The sequence below is a fragment of the Calypte anna genome, chromosome 23 (assembly GCF_003957555.1).
Source record: "Calypte anna isolate BGI_N300 chromosome 23, bCalAnn1_v1.p, whole genome shotgun sequence".
NCBI lineage: Eukaryota > Metazoa > Chordata > Aves > Apodiformes > Trochilidae > Calypte > Calypte anna.
In genome coordinates, this window is record NC_044268.1 from 3,411,934 (window position 1) to 3,431,082 (window position 19,149).

At 49.1% G+C, this 19,149-nt stretch overlaps 2 protein-coding genes across 3 annotated transcripts in view; one reads left to right on the forward strand and one right to left on the reverse strand.

The window, feature by feature from the left end:
* Positions 1-4,483: 4,483 nt before the first annotated feature.
* LOC103527666 (interferon alpha-inducible protein 27-like protein 2) lies at positions 4,484-6,379 on the forward strand. 2 transcript variants are annotated; one of them, XM_030464204.1, is made up of 6 exons: positions 4,484-4,543; positions 4,693-4,753; positions 5,096-5,125; positions 5,434-5,481; positions 5,593-5,751; positions 6,166-6,379. In XM_030464204.1, exons 2-6 carry the CDS (start codon positions 4,750-4,752, stop codon positions 6,246-6,248), a joined length of 324 nt encoding a protein of 107 aa, XP_030320064.1. In that variant the 5' UTR covers positions 4,484-4,543; positions 4,693-4,749; the 3' UTR covers positions 6,249-6,379. The 2 variants fall into 2 exon arrangements, with proteins under 2 accessions (XP_030320064.1, XP_030320065.1); XM_030464205.1 differs by lacking the exon at positions 5,096-5,125.
* Positions 6,380-6,595: 216 nt separating this feature from the next.
* The window catches only part of ZMYM4 (zinc finger MYM-type containing 4), a 36,936-nt gene continuing 24,382 nt past the window's right edge, over positions 6,596-19,149 (reverse strand). The window contains exons 20-29 of the mRNA XM_030464202.1: positions 18,955-19,126; positions 18,372-18,425; positions 18,068-18,247; positions 17,219-17,313; positions 15,578-15,749; positions 13,683-13,834; positions 12,677-12,788; positions 12,183-12,431; positions 11,645-11,774; positions 6,596-10,227 (exon numbers count right to left, since the gene is read on the reverse strand). Coding sequence (XP_030320062.1) covers positions 10,020-10,227; positions 11,645-11,774; positions 12,183-12,431; positions 12,677-12,788; positions 13,683-13,834; positions 15,578-15,749; positions 17,219-17,313; positions 18,068-18,247; positions 18,372-18,425; positions 18,955-19,126 — 1,524 coding nt within the window. The 3' untranslated portion in view covers positions 6,596-10,019. The remainder of the gene's footprint in view (positions 10,228-11,644; positions 11,775-12,182; positions 12,432-12,676; positions 12,789-13,682; positions 13,835-15,577; positions 15,750-17,218; positions 17,314-18,067; positions 18,248-18,371; positions 18,426-18,954; positions 19,127-19,149) is intronic.

The window sequence follows — 19,149 nt, forward strand, 5'->3', positions numbered from 1 at the left end:
CTGTCCATCCGTGTGGGGCCCCATGTGCTGAGTGAGTCCATCTTTCCATTGTTCCAGCAATCCCTTTTCCACACTCGGTGCCAAAGCCTCCCCGCTTGCTCCCGCACACACCAGTATATTTAGCTGCCTCTGAGCCTCCACCTTTCCTTATATAGGAGAGGCCAAACGAATTTCGCACTCCCATTATTAATAGCCCAAGAGGAGCTCTTAGGAGGCTGCCAAAAATAGCAGGGAAACAGAGAGCACCCGGGGTGGGGAGGGCGCCGTGGCAGCCAGGGAGCCGCCGGGACTGCCGCGGGAGGGAGGCTGTGCTGCTTTTCCTGGTTTTTCCCTTTGGGAACCACGATCAGGTGTCTCCCAGCATTCTGCCCCCACCGCAGCCCTGGGCCGGGGTCCCCCTCACTCCGTCAGCTCTCTGCAGGCAGAGGTAGGACCAGCAGGGCCACGGGGGGGGCTCAGCAGCCCTTTACCCCTCAGCTTTCCCCTACAGATGCTGGAACAGGCACCCTGAGGGTGCTGGGGACACCTATAGCAGGTGGCCAGGGGATCCCCAACCATGAGGGGTGGGTCCTCCAGCCCCAGGGGAGGCCCTGTGGCTGCAGTGGTGACAGGTTTCACCCTCTCAACTGCCCCACAGGCTCTGCTTTGCCCTCTGAGCCATCCTGGAATGCTGCTGGGCCCGGCGGTACCCACTGGCTTTCCCCATGGCCCAGCTCTGGGATCCTGGGGGAGGGCAGGGGGGCAGAGGTGCCCATCTGTGGGGTGCTGACAGTCCTGGCTGCCTCATCCAGAAGGGAGAGGGTTTCTCAGCAGACATCACCCGTGCAGCATCCCTGGGGCCGGGCACTCACCAGCCGTGTGCTCAGCACCCAGCCTGGGCTGGGGTGTGTGAGGAGGGGGCTGCGGGGTGCCCAGCGGGCAGGGTGGGCTTCACCTGCACCCAGAGACATCCGCATCCCAGGTTTAAGGGTCTGCCTTAAATCCCTCCCTCCCTGGCGAGGAACTTCTCCCGCTGAACCGGAGGATGCTGCAAGCTCCTGCGGACGAGCCGGAGTCCTGTGGCAAAGTCAAGGCGAGCAGAGGAGCCGCGTGTTCGTGTCACCGCTGCCACCAGCCCAGCCCGCACCCGGACGCTGTCACCTCCAGGACCGTAAGTGGCCGTGCGGAGCAGGGGGTGTGGGGGCTGCGGGGGGCAGCGGGGCTTTCCCTGCCGCCGCGTTTAACCTTGTGCCGGGCTGGGGCTGGGGAGGGGGCTGGGGACGCCGCTGCTGCCGCCGTTCGCAGCCCCTCGCTTGGCTCCTGCCTGCGGCTCGGGGTGGGCAGCCCTGGGCTGCGGGTCTGGAGGTCACGGTGTCTGGTAGCCACGGTAGCCTCACCACTTGGGCTAGCCCGGGTGGAGGAGCGGGGCCACCAACAAACTCTCTGTGGGGTTGAGTGGGGCGAGGGGCACCCCAGCAGGTCCTGGTTCTGGGGGGTGGTGGGCAGTGCAGCAAGGCAGAGCCCGGCCCACCAGCCTGTGGGGACCCCTCTGTAAGCAGAGCTGTTCACTCTCTCCCCAGGGAGCTGGGGTACCCTTGATGGGGACTCCCTATGCCAGTGGGATGAGAGGGGAAGAGAAACCCAACTCCTGGGCTTCTGGGCATCCTATTTTGAACGTGCACAGAGGGAAGCACTGACCCCTACAGCTGGGTGCACCAGGGCACTACATGCCCACAGCCCCGAATTGGCCACTGTTGGAGTACCCAGCATTGCCCCCCAAGGTACCCTCACACCCACCTCCCTCCTCCTTTCTGGACCCCTTGGTATTTTTTTAAGCCGCTCAGCAGCTGGAGTGGCTGCTGCAGTGGGTTTGCTGGGGATGGATGAGCTGGGGGGAGCTGGCTGGGGGGGCAGCACTGAATAATAAAACTTGGGAAGGCCCCTGCAAGGCAGCGACTGCAGCAGATGGCCGGGCACACGGCCTTGAGGGGAGTGGGGGAAAAAGTCTCTTCCTTTTATAGACAGGCCAGGGCTGTTGGGTGCCATGCAAATGTGTGGGTGCCACCATCGCTGGCCCCAGCAGCCCCTCCAGCTCCTCTGACTCCCCCCTGCAAAGCCATTTGCCCCCAGTGCCTATAAGACACCCTGGCAGAGGCAGGGGCTGCTCTCGGGGCTGCTGGGGGACACAGGGGCTCCCTGGGTCTGGGGTGTCTGGCTGGTGTGGGAGCACAGAGGAGCCTTGGGAGAAGGGCTGGCCCCGGGCAGAGCTCCCCCCGGGGGCGGGGTTGGTCCGGGGCCTCATCTTGAGTTGTTAAGGGCAGCTCTGGTGCTGGGGGGGAGGGAGGAGGGGGCTGCTTGCAGAGGTGGGGGCATCCCCAGGGCTGTACAAAGTCTTGCCCTGATGACTGGGAATGTCTGGGCACGGGGTGGGCAGTGGGGCAGAGATGTGCAGTGGGGCAGGGCAGAAGCAAAGAGTGGTGTTGGGAGTGAGCAGGGGTGGCCTGGGCTGGGATCAGGGCAGAGGGGGCATCCTGGCTGCAGGGAGCATCCCGCAGTGCTGGATACAGCCCTCAAGGTCACTGGGAGAGCCCGGCCGAGGGCGGTGGGGACCGTGCCCTGGGGAGGGGGCTGTGCAGCCCCCCGGGATGGGGTATCTGCAGCACTGCAGTCCCAGGAGGCTACCCAAGGTCAGCCAAGGGGGCTGTGGTCGGGCTGGGAGAGCCCTGACCCCACACCGTGGCTCTGGGGTTTGGGGTATGCGTAGCTGTTGGCTTTTGGCTCCCCCTGTGCCTCCGCAGCCCCTGCACCAAAAGTGTGGAGCATCATCCTGCTGTGCCAGCAGAGCCCGAAGGGTTAAGTGGGCACATCCCTGCAGCCTTTGGCCTCTGGACACCTGCTGAGTCTGCTCTGTGGAGGGGATACAGGTATGCTCACCTGGCCAGGCACACTCTGCCCCACTCCTGCTGCTGGGCTGGCTGCGTGGGTCCTGGGAGCCGTGTCTCTGGTTTCCCCAGCAGCGGGTCCTTGGGGACCAGTCATACAGGACATCCTGGGGTGCTGATAGGGCATTCTGGGGGGACGTGGCCATGCTGGCAGCAGCCCTGCACCCCACGATGATGCGTGGTGGCTCTGGGAGCCACTGAGCAGCATCTCCCATTGGCTGTGGGTGCTGTGAGTGGGGCTGGGGGGATGAGCATGTACTTGGCACCCACCCTCCCCTTGCAGAGAACCGCAGCGCGTGTGGCCACAGCTCCCAGCGCTGAGTCACAGCTGCACCAGGCCTGGATGGCCCCATGTCCCTCCCTCCTGTGTCCCAGCCCCTCTTGCACCCCTCTCTGGGAAGATGCAGGATGTGTGGGAGCTGCTACAAAGTCAGACGCCCCTTCCACCACCCCTGTTGTTCCGTGCAGCTCACACAACACGGCCCTTGGCCACCTCCTCAGAGGTGCAGCCCCACGCCGTGCCCCGTGCCTCAAACTGCTGAGCCTCAGCCCTGTGCTGAGGTGTCCCCCTGTCCCACCAGGGGCAATCCCCAGCTGAAATACCAAGCAGTGGCTGAATCACCTTCCTGAGCAACCTGCGGCGGGTGCTGCAGCCCTGGCAGATGTCTCGGTCAGGATGAGCTCCAGCTCCCCTCGCCGTGGCACGGGCTGTGGGCACTCTGGGACCCAAGGGGCAGTGCCACCGGAGGGGCTGCACCAGGGTGCAGGCAGAGGGTGGGCTGGGGGTGGGGGGTGCAGGAGGGTCCTCCCTCAGCTCCCCCCCGTCCTCAGGCTTCTCCGTGGCTGCCGGCAACTTCCAGTGTCCCGCTGCCAGGAGCAGGGGGGTATTAGAGAGGGTGGTCCTGTGTCCTGTTGTGCCCAACTCCCCACCACCCACCTCTCCCTCCCAACCCTACATACTTCTTCATATGCCCATATGGAGTCAGCCGGCATTATGGAATGTTTAGAAGTATGTATTTTTGGGCTGGGATCTCCCCCCCTCCATGCCAGGACACCCCCTCATCAGTGTCAGCCCAGGTTGATGCCTCCGGAGAAACAGTGTGTCCCTGGGGCTGGTAAAAAGGAACCAGATCAACTTGCAACTGGATTTGGTCCCCTTCAACCAGCTGCAGCGGCACATGAGCTACGGCACCCGCTGTGTCCTGCCTGCCCGGGGCTGCTCCCAGGGGATGGCTGCGTCCTGCCCCAGTGCTCAGGGTGAGGAGTGGGTGCAGAGGGTGGGGGGAAAGATGGGTGTTTGTGTTTTGTGAGGCACCCGTAGAGGGGAGGCAGCTGAAGGAGCCCATCCTCGCAGCCCTGTGAGGGGGTTGGGGGACAAAGAGGTGCTCCTGGGGACTGACCCCTGGCAACAAGTGAGCGACAGCCCCGCTGCCCGGCTGCCAACTGTGCCAGCAGAGCCAGGCACACCAAGGGTTAACACGGCAAGAGGAAAATATTTCTGAGAATCGAAACTCGGCAGAAAGGATTTCCTGGGATTCTGATGTCCTGATGTCACCTGATAGGGCCCTTTTTAAAGCACCCGCTCTTGCTCTGGCCTCACTGAGAGCTCGAATCAGGGAGAGGTCAGTGGTATGGGGGGTGGGTGCTCCATGATGGGTGTCTGGGGATTGCACCCCTTTTCGGAGGGGGGGGAACAAAGCTGGGGGCTGCTTGCCCCCCCAGACTGGGCCATGCTGACTTCTGGCACCGTCCTTGTTTTTTTATCTCGAAGAACCAGGTCCTTACCGGATCCCCTTTCTCCAGGAGTTGCTCACCAGACCAGCACACCATGGGTAAGCTGCAGGGCTGGGGGCACAGACACCAAAACGGGGCAGCACAGAAACCAACTTCTGCTTTTGAGTGGGGGGAACGGGGGGATCAGGGGACAGGGGCTCTTGTGGGACGGGAATAGGGAGGGGAGGCAGCAGAGCTGTGCTGACAAGGTCTCGTTTCCTTGGTGTTTCTGAGAAGAGACCATTGCTGTCCAGTGGTGTGAGGCACTGGGATGCTCTGGGAAGGGGCACAGGCTGCTGCACTGGGCAGGAGGGGGGCTGGGGGTGCAGGCAGGGGCTGAAGGGGACCCTCATACTGCTGGCCCTGCCCACTGACTGCCCTCACTCTCTCCTTTGTTTCAGATTTTGTCGGCCTTGCCGTCACCAGACCTGGTAAGGTGCTGGGGGGGCACGGGGATGGCTGATGCCATGAGGAAATAAACCACTTCCCGAGGCTTCCATGGGCTGCCCTGCACACACAGACCCATCTTAGGGTGGCTGTGATGCTGGGCACCCCCCTGAGGTTTCCCTTGCTCCCCTCTACTCTTGGTCCAGCTAGGGGGTCTGCAGGGGCCGGGAGGAAGCTGAAGGTTGTGAGGTCCAAGGGGGCTGCTGCCATTATTCCTACCTTGCCCTGCAAAGGGCCCCTTTCCTGCCTCCCCTCCTGCTGCCCTCCCATCTGCCATTTTCCTTTTTATCAGTTCTAAATATGGTGACTAAAACCGCGATTGGAGCCGCTGCTGGAGCAGGTGAGGATCTGGTGCTGGGTGAGCTGTGGTGCCTGGTCCTGCTAACAGGCTGGCAGGGGGGGAGATGAGGGTGGCACAGACCACGCTGACACCACTGTGTCCTGCCTGCAGGATTGGCCCTCAGCATCCCAGCAGTGGTCTCTGCTATGGGCTTTACAGCAGGTGGGATCCTCGCTGGGTCCCTGGCTGCCAAGATGATGTCTGCAGCCGCCATAGCCAATGGTGGAGGAGTGCCTGCAGGCAGCATCGTGGCCCTGCTGCAGTCCATTGGTGAGTGGGCAGGTTGCTGAGCAGGGCTGGGGCCGTCCCTGCAGGGCTGCACCACGGGGTTATCAGCTCAGAACAGCCCTTGAAGCCATCACGGGATCACCCAAACCTGTGGGAAGAGATAAAGCCAGAATAGCAGGCTGGGCTCGGGCACCCAAAGCTGAGGACATGGAGGGGCTGTGCAGGTGGGCATCTGCTCCTCTCTTGAGCAACACCCGTGTCCATCAGTCAGCAGCTCACAAGGGTCTGGTTGTGCTCAGGGAGCAGAGCCTGCTCCCAGGTTGGCTGCCTGGAAGAGTTCCAGAGAGGTCCTTGGCACAGTGCAGATTGGTCCTTGGATTCCTCTGCCAGCTGCTGGGCCCTGCAGCAGGCAGCCTTGGAGCTCCTGGGTCTTCACACCTCTTTGTGTCTCTGCAGGAGCTGCAGGCCTCTCTGCTGGAGCCCAAGCTGCGCTGGCTTCGCTGGGGCCCCTTGGTGTAGCTGCTTCCAGTCTCTTCTGATGACAAACCTGAGTGAAGCCAAGAAAGTGCCCCAGGTTTCTGCCAGGGGCACCCTCTGAAGAGCAGCTGAGTAGCAGCTCTGCTTGAGCAACGCGCGCTCTGAAAGCAATAAAGGTGTTTGGCAGATGAGGGATGGTGGTGACTGGTGTGTGGTCAGGCCCCAGAACCCCTGGAGCACCTCAGGGGTCACAGCAGTGCTGGGGCAGCCCCAGACTGGGAGTGTTTTGAGTCCTGTGCTCTCTCCCCTGGGATGCCAGCCAGGCTGGGGTGGGTGTGTGATCGACTCTCGTGCCATGTGTCCCACACTGTGTCCCAAGCAGGGGCAAAGAGGGAATGAGGATCTACTCTTTTATTAAGGTTAAAGGTTTTTAATCACTTTTCCAGAATACAGATACGATTCCAACAAAAACTATTTTGGGGGAGGTCTCAATAATTCACTTATTAATACCATACATTGAACTGTATAAATTCTCATATAAGAAAAAAATCTTTTTAATATAGGTTATGATGCACTCGTGATCTATTTAAATCTTTTGCAGCAACACTTTGCAGTTATATAGCACCTTTCATCACAGGGCTGCAAAGCATCCTACAGAATTTAGCCTCATAATGCCCAAACGAGGTAGGAAAGTCTGGCCAATTTACAGATGGGAACAACCGAGGTACAGATTGGCAAGGGACGAAACAGGAGACTTTATACAACAGCAGTGATGTGTACTCTGGGTCCTGGGCTGCTTAACAAGTCAGTGGTTTAACTGGGGACAAAGTCAAGTCACCCACACCTTTTTCCTAAAGAAAGACATCTGGCACCCAGCTGGTTAAAACAATCTTTCCAAATTCTTCTAACTTTTCCTGTAAGAAATACGCAGAGGAGAGACTAAAAAGTCCAAGATTGTGGACATGGGCATGCCATTCCTTGGCAGATTTTGCTGTTTGCTGCAGAACAGCAGAAGATACAGTGACAGAAACCCTGTCAGCAGGAAGCATCATCTATTTATCTTTCTCACCCTCATCTTTGTTGTTTCTCTTCCCACACTGAGACTACAGCATGATTTTTTCTCCATAAAATAATATTTCAAGTAATAAGCATTGATGCACGGTCAGCAAATGATTCAGACATAGTTTTTGATAAACAACTTGGTCTGCATGTTCAAAACTTTGATCTCAGGTGCATAATCTATCAATACAGTTTAACCCTTCAAGGTAATCCTTCTTCCAAGACAGTGTGAACTCTGACTGGTCTGACAATAGCCTGAGCAAAGGGCCAAAGGGCCTCCAAGCAGAGGGTTCCTTGCCAGAGGAGCTGAATCTAGAACTGCTTGGTCCATTAATTACCTTATCAAACTGCACTGAAAGCTTTCTCATTCCAGAGCCAGTAAGCAAAACGAGTTAACAACTTTGCTTTCAGCCAGTCAAGCTTAAGAGTGATCTGACTTCTCTCACTGAAAGAATATGAAAGGGAAAGATCTGTCATTCCAAGTACCTGGAAAAAAAATTACTGTATGTGAAAGTGTCCTCAGACAAGAAAGCATGAGGGTCAAAAAATGAGCATGTACAACTACACTGCTTCATTCTATGGGAATAGTTCTGTTCCTGCCTAGGAAGGGTAAGCTCAGCTGTGTTTATTTTTCAGCTGCTCCCCACCTAAGAGAAGCCTGCCCTCCCCACAGCTTGTCCCAGCTGCTCCCTTGCTCCTTCCCTGGGGACGACTGTCAGGGCAGGAAGGAGAGGGCAAAGGCAGCAGCTGCAGCCACGAGGAGCTGCACTCTTGCAGGGGATGCCCAAGAAATACAGAATTCCTGGAGGAATTCTTCCCCTTTCTTGCTGCCACGGAGGTTCTGGGCACGCCCGCAACAGGCACAGCTCAGACTCCTTTCGTCCTCTGCAGATCTATACACTCTTCTTTCTAGAATTATTTTCTTTTCCCTGAAACATTCTATCAGCCATCCCAACCCAAAACACAGTGCTTGCTATTTCACTATTTTAATATAACTCTGGGGAGGGGCAGGTGGGTGTTCACAGAAGAAGATTAGCCCTGAGGAGCATCACTGAGCCTCCATGTGCCTGAGCAGTTCCCTGGCTGAAACCTCTCCCCAGAAGTGCCAGGGCAGGACATGGAGAGAGCCATATCTTTGATCAGAAATGACAGACACAGATGGGCTTTCATCAGACAGAATCAGGGGCAGGTTTACTTTTCACATAGTTTTCTGTATTAAAAAATACATCAGTGAAATCTGTTACAGGCAGGGACAGGACTACCGAGTACACAACGTCAACAGACTACTTTCTGATTTTATTTTTGTTAAATTACTTTTGTTACTGCTAAAAAAATAATTAAAAACCAAAACCAAACAAAACAAACAAAAAAAAAAGGAAATATAATCAAAGGCTGTTGATTTTCATCTTTTGAGATTTTAGTGACAAGATCAGACTCCTGTTACAGAAGATGGATAACTGACCAGAGCTAGATAAAAACCATACAATTCTCTTCTTTAAAAATAGTTTGGGTTTCCAATGAATTTGTGACCACTGGTCATCAGAAACACACACCTATAGCTTGAGAAAACAGAGACAGAGCCAGCATCTGATAATGTCCTGTCCTCTAGACACAATCTGGGAGCTCTTCTCTTTCAAAAAGACAGTAACAGCCAAGCCTTAAAATCTCTTTCAATCTCCAACACTATGACTAACTCTCTTTGGGTGGGGTGGGGAAAAAAAACACACATGGTAACTTTCTACCACAGTTCTGTTGTCAAAAGTAATACTGCATCCTTTGTACAACACTGCAGGTGTTGCAAAGGTGGAAAGAGAAAGAGTGCATGTATCTTCCACTTGAAATGACAAGGCCCTCCAGATTCGCCTTATAAAATTACCAAACCATGGGAGCAGGGACAGAGGAGAAAGGAAAGCTGCCTTAAGGGAAAAAAAATTTCCGTGCACCACAGTATTTGCTAGGTTATATCAACAGACTGCAGAGCTACTGGGCTAGGTAAGGGATTTTCTGCACATACCCCAGGACAGTCACTCTCCTGTACATACCCCAGAAATGTTCATCCTGTAACATGATCGCTTTGTCTGACCTACAGCACCTCTTCCACACCAGAGACCCAACAGAGCTAGAGCTGGTGTGAGCCTGACTGAGAGCTAGATTCTGGCATCGTGTGACCATCCAACAGCAGCCAGTTGTCCATCTAGAGAGCTTCCCTGGCAGCCCTGCCAGCAGCTTCTGCCTTCCTGATGTTTGATCCCAGTTTCAAACGAGATTACAAAAGCCCATGTACGTGTGTGTTTGTAACAGAAGGTGTCTGCCTCAATATCACCACCACTTTCTCTCCTGTCCTCGTGGAGAGCTCCAGGACCTCCACACATTCTTTGGCAGCAAGGACTGCCAGCCCTCAGGCTGAGAAGTCACGTGAGCCACAGTCTAGCTCTCCATGCCCAACACTGTTGTGAGAGGTTTTTCACAACCCTTTTCCTTTAACATATCTCACAACTTTTAGAAATCCTAAACAGATGAAGGATTTATGGACCACTCAGATAGGTCAGTTCATCTTGGATTTGTTCAGAGGACTTATTGGTGCCACAGGACGTTGTTTCTTGCAGCTTACACAGCTTGCTTCCTTCCAGTTCCAGTTTGTACATCCACTGTGGTTCAAAATGTGCCTGTAGGTGACATTATCTCGGCTTACTGGATACACATTTTCCAAAGGCTGGACGTATTCACAGTTTGGTGCTTCTGATGTGTACTCAAAGGAAAATATCCCACTTCAGTTAGTCTGATAACTCAATATCAGAGTCCTCTGATTTGACTTTGGCAAGTTCTTCGTGTACCTCCCTCACCATAAGAATCCTTGTTAACATGATGTCCAAGGTTCCCGGGTCTATTGGCAATGTGGAATACCACATGGGGCTGTTGGGGACGCAGGAGCGCTCGGGCTGAAGGTAAAACACATCACTTCTCTGCTTCACACTTTCAGAACTGTCAAAGGGAAGGAAGAGCACATTACCTGGAGGCAGCATTAACAGCCCTACTCACCAAACTGTTGAGGAGAAGCAGGAAAGAAAACGAAAGCAACACTGGGACAACATCACAGCGATTTAAACAGCGTCAGAACAATCTTTTTGTCCATGACTTGGTTGCCCCCTTCCAACTTAGGGGACAGTCAGGTTACTTCCAGGTCACTTTGCATTAGTTGCTTATAAAGAAAGAGAAAATGAAGAGTGAATTCTTTGCAGGTTTGGTTCTTTAATCATGGTATCACCTGATAAATGGCACTGGTGTCTTGATACGGTCAAGAGATGCATTTGACATTCAGTCTCTGAGTTGCTGTGTACTGTGGCACAGGAAATGTTCAAGACAGAGCATTAAACTGAACTAAACTAAAGCCTAGCTTGCCTGCTAATGGTGCAGAATGGTGAGCCCATCTCCTTGAAAGAGTGATCACCTGACCTGCAAGCAGCTTTCAGGCTCTGGTAGGAAGGCATGAAGTCCACTAGAGCAAGGATCCCTCCTGCCTGGTTTTGAAATATTCCCATTAAAACAGCAAAGTGGAGTTTTACTGTTGCTTGCACCACTGCAGGAGCTCAGCTGTGATATATGAGGAGCACGAAACTGTTTTCCCAGACCAAGGACAGCCAAAAGCTTCTAATGACATGCAAGTGAAGACAAGGAAGGTAAGAAGAGGGAGACAAAGAGGCAGAACAGCTGCTAGGCATGCCTTTGCCTAGGTAATGGGACTATTTGTAGTAAGCCCAGCAGGAGCATTTTTGAGGGTGATTTGTTTGAGTTTTAGCTGACACTAATGAGATGCTGTTTCATGTTGCATGTGTATTTTCTTTGAAAAGAAAAGAACATCATATTCCACCTGCTCAATGATCTAATTGAAGTTGATACAGAAACAGGAGATATAAAATGATTGATATCTATGTCCTTGCCAGTCTCCTTTCTAACCCTCAAATAGAAGTTAACCTCACATTTCAGCAAGCAAAAGCTATCAGCAGATTTACCTAATTCATACTTTTCCTCTTTCACAAGGAACATGACGTCAGGGTATTTGTTATAATCTTCTCAAAAGAAGGGTCTTACATGGGAACTGCAGGAGGTGTGAATGCCACTGCTCTAATGCCCCTTGTCTGTTTACACCCTGTGGATGTGTAACCAGATATTTAAAGAATCCACTTCTTTCTCTAACTCTGCTCTGGACTCACCATCAGTAACAACCACCACTTATTTGCTGAGCCCAGCAGCAGCAGTGCTGGTTCCGTGCATCCTGAGGGAGCAGGAATTGGAGGGAGGAGCCCACAGCACGAGCACAAAAGGTCTGAGCAGGATCCATGCCCAAAAGCCTGTTCTAGACTATGCACATATTAAAAAAAAAAAAAATTCTGTCACTTACCATTTTGATAAATAAAACTCATACAGTCGGACTGGACATCGCAGGGGATTATCTGTATTTTCAGCCATTTCCACTGCAGTTGAAACCTCCTCATCTTCACTGCGTTTCCTTTTGCCTACAGATAATTTATCTGAACACAAAAAAAGGGCATTAGAGAAGTTCAGTGAAAGCCAATGCTTTCGAGAACAAGCCATCATCTCACAGCCCAGCACCATCCTGATGGGACTTTGTGTCACACAGAAGGCAATGTATGACTAGAAGGTTATAAAAGAATATTATTCAGACCAAAGCATGGCACATCTGTTGAAAGTTTTCACTTGGTGCTTTGGCTCACACAGATTTTTCTCTTTAAACCCTACTAGAGTGAAAAAACTTTGAAAAAGTAGAGGATAACAGCAGAAGTCAAACTACTCACAGCTCTGCTTTCCGCACAACCTATTTTTCTCCTCAGTCCTTTTTGAAAAAAAAAAAAAAAAAAAGGAGCAGCAAATACAAATGTGGTTGCCAAAATCCAGATGATCAGAAAGCACTGACTTACCTGATTCTACCTCTTGTTTTTGGAAGGGTGGGAAAAAACGTAAATATGTCATCTTAGTATTATACTTCAGAATTCGGGTGCGTCTTATGACATGGGCAAAGGACAGTTTCAGGTGCTCACTGACATTCTTTAGTTGGAAGTATTTGGTGTTGAAGAACAGAAGTGTGTTCAGTAAAACAATAGGGGAATATGCACCCAGCTGTTTGCATTCCCACAAGTGCTCCTCTTCAATTCTTGAGAACATATAACCTAGAGACAAAGGGCAAAGAAAAAAGAGGGTTATTTATGCCATTTCAGGACTGTCCCCATATTCTTACAATCTTTCAGTTACCCTGAAATCCATGATTCTAATCTACCACAAACAACTACAGGGAGGAGAAAGCAAGGACTCATGTGAATGCCTCAGATTACATTCTTCTTCATGGCATTGAGAAAATATTAATTTATAATATGGCTTTGTCATGCAGCTACACGAAACAAAATAATAGTCCTACCATTTGGAAGAATTGTAGGTTCCCAGATTTTCAAAAGTTTTGTAAGTTCAATCATAAACCTGGAATAGGGCTCGGTAAAAATGTTATCTATTCTACCATTCTCAAACAGGTACTACAAGAGAAAAAAGAGGAAGACATACAGTTTGTGAATATATAACATTGCAGAGAAGATACAGGACATCAGATTCTTTTCCTTTCTGATGACCCAGTGTCTTACGGTCCAAACCACTTGCCTGAAATCTACAGTAAATATAAAACCAAATTTTCTGCAGGGACTGGGACCTTCCCAATATGAAATGTGAGATCTAGGCAGGAATTACTGTTAATATTCCAAGCTTTAGAGCCATTTTCTGAAAAATTATCATCCTCTTAAGTGTTAGATATTCTTCAAAAAAGTCTGCCTATAAAACCCAGCAGAGTTATTGAGTGCCTATTAGAAAGAACTTTACCTGTTAATACCTTCTGAGAGGAGATACAGGCCCAGCACTAGGCTGCTGAAAGAGCTCAACTTACTGGATCAATGTGGAAGTCCTTTAAATTCCCATCAAACAGCAATTAAAAAGAAAAGTTTTCTACAAGCCAGGAGAGTGTATCAAAAACTTGGTCAAAACTGGAATGCACCAAGAATGCTGGTACTCCCAGACCTCACCAATGGCACTTCAAACTTCAATTCTTATTACATTTTTTTCCAAGCATATCCAGGAAAAAAATAGTTAAGATAAATTCCATGGCTATGCATGAAAAAAATTAAAAAGGTACCAAACCCAAAGATTTATGTCCAGGTAGAAACAACCTGTCCTCCACACTGACTTCCTCCCAGCAGAAGCAGCTCATTCACTCTAGTCCAGACAAATCAGTCAAATACAGGATTAAGACAGGCTAAGAATAAAACATGAAAAAAAAAGACATTCTTGCCTCCTCTACAAAACCCATCCATGGATATGATGCATGAATAACCATAACAAGTTGGGGTATTTCTCAGCAATACCCCAAATCTCTGAGTTACCTGCTGAATTCCAAGGCACAAGTATAAGATGCTGTCAGGATCATATTTTTCTCCATTTGGTCTCCGCACCTCTTGGATAAACTGGCACAAGCCAAAACTCAGCTCAGCAAAAGTGCATGAGAGAATGTCCTCCTTGAGTTTCACAGGACGAACTGTGGAGAAGAAAATTATTAGAAAAATCAGCTTGGTTCAACAAGCTAAAACCTTTTCACACATTATTTCATGTATGTGGAGCTATTTAGTCCTCTGTCTCATACACCAAGTGTCCATATGACTGAATCTGTGAACTGTGGCCTGGTGTCTAACAAGAAAATGAGGATTTGGCCCCAAAATAACAAACCACCAGCATGACCAGCCAGTACAAATGCTGCAAGTGAGTAATAAGGATGCAGGTATGCAAAGCTGAGCTTGACAGGGTTGGGGATTTTGCTAAGCCCCAGGCTGGGGCATGGCAGTGGCTGCAGGCACTCCAGGCAGGGCTGAGAAACAGTTTTCATCTTCCTTAGTTGGACTCAGGGGAACCTCAAGACACACATCCAGGGTATTTCCTAATAATTCTGGCCATGAGTTGAGGGCAGCTATTTGACTCCTTAAAGGGAGAGGGGATGAAAAGCTCAGGGGGCTGTGCTTGGGGCTCAGAAAGGGAAGCTGGGCAAGGAGAGAGCTGATCGATCCAAGGGTCTGCGATGGACCCTTTGCTCCACACCTTACAGCAGGGTCTGAGTGGGGAACCTTTGGGGCAGACACTTTTCTGGAACTGACTGTAATGTTTGCTTCCTTAGCCACAAGAAGAAAACACAGTAACCACGTGATGGCTTTTCCTCTGGGAAATGAAAACCAGATGTTCTAATGTAATCACAACAAGAATTCCAAATAAGAGAGGTCAAGGCAGATCTCACTCTAACCAGAATGCTTTCCATTGGGGTCTTTATCTTATAAGCCCTGCCACCCTAGTTCTTTACATTCTGGAAGTATTTAATACAGTTTGCACTTTTTTCCATCATTCCCCAAAAAGCTCAACTATATTCTTAACTTAAATTCTCTGCTTGACTCTGGAAGTTTGCAAACAAAACTCTCGGTCCAAGCATGCAGGACAGACTTGAGAACAGGGAAAAGGGTAGCTGGACACTGCCAAACCCCAGGAATGCAGTGTTTTTGTGACAAAAAAAAAAAAAAAAAAAGAAAAAAAAGAAAAAAAAAAAAAAGGAAAAAAATAAGAAAAAAGAAGAAAAAAAAAAAAAAATCCCCAATGGGAAATGCAAACAAGTGACATTTATATAGTCATTATTATCTACCACCCTGATGAAACACAAGCAACAATTCACCTCCTTTAAAGTTATTTTCAAGCAGGGTGTAGCACAGAATGGGTAGTCTTTTGGAAGATTTTTTCCCTGCTGTGAAGCCTAGGAGCACAGTGTTAAGATTTGAATGTTGTAACACAATTTTTTTACAGCAAACAGTGATGCTGACAAACAAAAATACTTTGTGAATGCCTTGGCTACAGATAAAAAAGCTGGGACCAAGTTGGGGTTTTCAACTTAGAACTGTGGCCTGAAAACAGCTCTGCAGCTGCATAAAGCATCTCTTCTGCAAATGAATAATTACTACATTCAAATAAACATTAAGTGGAGGTTAAAAGCCTCACATCTGTAATGTCAAAAAAGAAATCTGTGACTTTAGAGCCTGTTTTAATAGGTAACAGACCAATTAAGAACGTAATAACTATGATCTTAAATGCATGAAAAGACATCAGGCAGTACTCCATAACATCTTTTCTCCACTCAGGGGTATTTTAAAACTCAGTAATATCTCATCCTAACTTTTTTAGGAACAATGTACACACCAAGTGCTCTTCAGCTGAGTATTTCTGTCTCCACTCAGAAAGAAAAAACTACCTGAAAACTTTATGTCCCCTTGTTCTTCCTGTGCATTTTTCCATTGGACCCAGTTTTTCCAGGCGTTTACTCCATACATATACTTCAGGGTCATCCCAGAAACAGAGCAACCTGGGTAGGAGCCCTGCATCAGATTCCGGGGCTCTACAGAAACTACAGACTTCTTCCGTCCCTACAGGCAAACAAAAACATCCAAAAAAATAAACATTTCACAAGCTCTTCATTTCTGGATGCTGAGCTGGATGTCACACAAAAATGCCATCACAAAATCCTACTGTTGTGTCAGAGTGATTTATATGTAATTTTAACACGTGGACAAATATTAACCACATTTTACAGAAAAATGCAATAAAATCATAGAATCATAGAATCATAGAATCCTAGGGGTTGGAAGGGACCTTGAAAGATCATCTAGTCCAACCCCCCCTGCCAGAGCAGGGCCACCTAGAGCACCTTGCATAGGAACATGTCCAGGAGGGTTTTGAATGTCTCCAGTGAAGGAGACTCCACGACCCCCCTGGGCAGCCTGTTCCAGGGCTCTGTCACCCTTACAGTAAAAAAATTATTCCGGATATTGAACCTCCTATGCTCCAATTTACACCCATTACCCCTTGTCCTATCACTGGTCACCACTGAGAAGAGCCTAACTCCATCTCCCTGACACTCACCCCTTACATATTTGAAAACATTGATGAGGTCACCCCTCAGTCTCCTTTTCTCCAAACTAAAGAGACCCAGCTCCCTCAGCCTTTCCTCATAAGGGAGATGTTCCACTCCCTTAATCATCTTAGTAGCTCTGCGCTGGACTCTTTCAAGCACTTCCCTGTCCTTCTTGAACTGAGGGGCCCAGAACTGGACACAATACTCCAGGTGCGGCCTCACCAATGCAGAATAGAGGGGGAGGAGAACCTCTCTTGACCTACTAACCACACCCTTTCTAATGCACCCCAGGATGCCATTGGCCTTCTTGGCCACAAGGGCACATTGCTGGCTCATGGTCATCCTCTTGTCTACCAGGACCCCCAGGTCTCTATCACCTACACTGCTCTCCAGCAGGTCAGCCCCCAACCTATACTGGGACATCGTGTTGTTCTTCCCCAAATGCAAAACTCTACACTTTCCCTTGTTAAACTTCATCATGTTTCTCCCTGCCCAACTCTCCAGCCTGTCTAAGTCTCTCTGAATGGCAGCACAGCCTTCTGGTGTGTCAGCCACTCCTCCCAGCTTAGTGTCATCAGCAAACTTGCTGAGGGTACATTCTATACCCTCATCCAAGTCGTTGATGAAGATATTGAACAACACCGGTCCCAGTATGCACAGAAATACTGGTGGCATAAGAAAAAAAATTATTATTTCCTCTAGATTATGAGGCTACTTAAAAGACCTCTCTTTTGAAGTTCTTTCAAACAATACACATGTAAAAAATGTTCCACACTGCAAGGAGCATTTATTCTACTCAGTTCCAGAGGAGGAAGAAAGAAAATCTTATCTCCTATAGCAGAACAGGAAAAAATACATGGTACAGTTAAACTGACTTCTCATTTTCACCCTGGAGCAGTATTTTTCACTTCTGAGAATAAGCATGCACATAATGCTATTTCTTCCAATGCAAGGAACTTGTGTTCCAGCAGTATTTCTTACCCTTCTCTTGGGCTGTGGAAAGCCATCTCTGTGTCTCCGTCTTGCTCGTGAACGTGAATGCAAACCCAGTCCTTTACTGAGAGGGTCAAATGAGTCTGAAGTCAAATCAACACCATGAAGAGTTTAATGATATGATTTAACAGCCCAGGTAGAAGTGTCACTTAGCTACTGTGGAATACCCTACAGCTGGCAATCTCATCTGTATGTTGGAAAAGGCTTTAAATAGTTAGGCAATATATACACCTTCTGTGTCAAGACAGTAAATTCTCAGAAGAGGAAAAACACCCAAAGAGTGGGTGTACTTATTCAGGCAAACTTACACTTTTCTGCACCACTCAAGTGGATGAGATCTACAGACAGAGAGGTGATTAATTTAGAGGAGTCAAGCAAGACTTCCTGCTACTCCTTTTGGGGTTTTTGTACAACGTTGTCTTTAAAGACAGCAGTACTGTTTTTTGAACAGCAATTTTCAGTAGAGCTGATGAATTACTGCACCTTTACATACCCAGATTTCCTAAATGAAAACACACACCTTTCACAAGCAGGCCTCTGCTGCAATGCTGACTCAGAAAATTGTCTGTACTTAGATTGTGAGCTTAGAGCAAATATGAATCCAATTAAATAATCTTAAAAACAGGGACTTAATTTTCAGAAGTTCTTGGTACCTGTATCTATGGTTTTAAAGGATCTTAAAAATACTTTCTGTTACATACACCATGCATTACTCTCTTAAATGTAATATTGACTTTTATAAAAGGAGCAGGAGACTGGATACAGACCTGTCTGGCATTCTTTGTTTTGTGTGTGAGGTTTTATGCTAGAACACATTCTTCTTCACATTATACAGACCTGATGGAAAATCTGCCTCCAGGTCCTGTTCCACATCACCTTTGGAGAACTGCTTGAGTTCTGCATCAGGCTCTGGCAGGGCAGTTGATCGTAAGGCATAGTGATTCAACTCCTCCTCCCAGCTGTGTGGGGTGGACACTGCTTCTGACTCCAGATCTCCACTGTAAGTGCTGCCTTGGTCTGCAATGAGAGTGATCAGATAATACCATGGGGAAAGGACAGGCAAAAAGAGGAGTTTGCCAGAAAGGATACAGCAGGATCAAAATCTATTTGCAAAAAAATAAAATAAATAAATCCAACTGACCTTTCTCAAATATCTTGGGGTCCAGGAAGAGCTCATGCTCAGAAGTTTGAGATCCTTTGAAAAAAGAAGGAAATCTGTATCTACAAAGGACTGAGAGGTTACATAACTGCTACAAAAAGCCCTCTATGTGGTAGCCCTTAACAAGGCCACACATGACCTAGAATCTCCTCCTCTAGAGTCCACCTGAGTTTCCCAGCCTATGCTGTTCTGGGAGAAACAGAATTGCAGAACTGAGCTATTCTAACTGTTTTCATCCCTTCAAAACAAAGAACAGAATATTGCACACAGAGCCAAAATTACCTCCAAATATCCAATTCCCAGAAGGTTTCTTTATTTTAAAAGAAAACGTCATCAAAACTGCAAAGACATAAGCACTGTAGTCCTGTCTAGGCTGGTACTTCAGCTGCATGAACACTTCCATTGTGGAAAACAAACCTGGTAAGACAATGGGACCATTTAACAGGCCATGTGTACTTGGGAAGCAGCCAGCATGGGCCCTACATCTACCTCTCTACCTATTTTCCATGATGAGGGGATCTCCATCCCACTGCATTTAGTTTCCTTTTCCAAAAACATCACATACCACCATGAGAGTGGGGTTTTTCTTTCTCATCATCTTCTGCAATCATTTCTGCCATCTGAAGGAGATCAGCTTCAAATGGATTTGTGGGAATCCTTTCCTTGATGTCCTGAATAGTTTCAATGATCTTATCAGCATTATCCAGGGTAGTTGGGAAGAGCATGGGAACTGGAACCTATGGAACATGTAGGAAATATT

What these genes read in the sequence shown, in the direction of transcription:
- LOC103527666 (XM_030464204.1), top strand. An exon ending in TGGAGCCGCTGCTGGAGCAG is followed by an intron (nt 5,482 to 5,592) that starts GTGAGGATCTGG and finishes TCCTGCCTGCAG; the next exon opens with GATTGGCCCTCAGCATCCCA. An exon ending in GGCCCTGCTGCAGTCCATTG is followed by an intron (nt 5,752 to 6,165) that starts GTGAGTGGGCAG and finishes GTGTCTCTGCAG; the next exon opens with GAGCTGCAGGCCTCTCTGCT.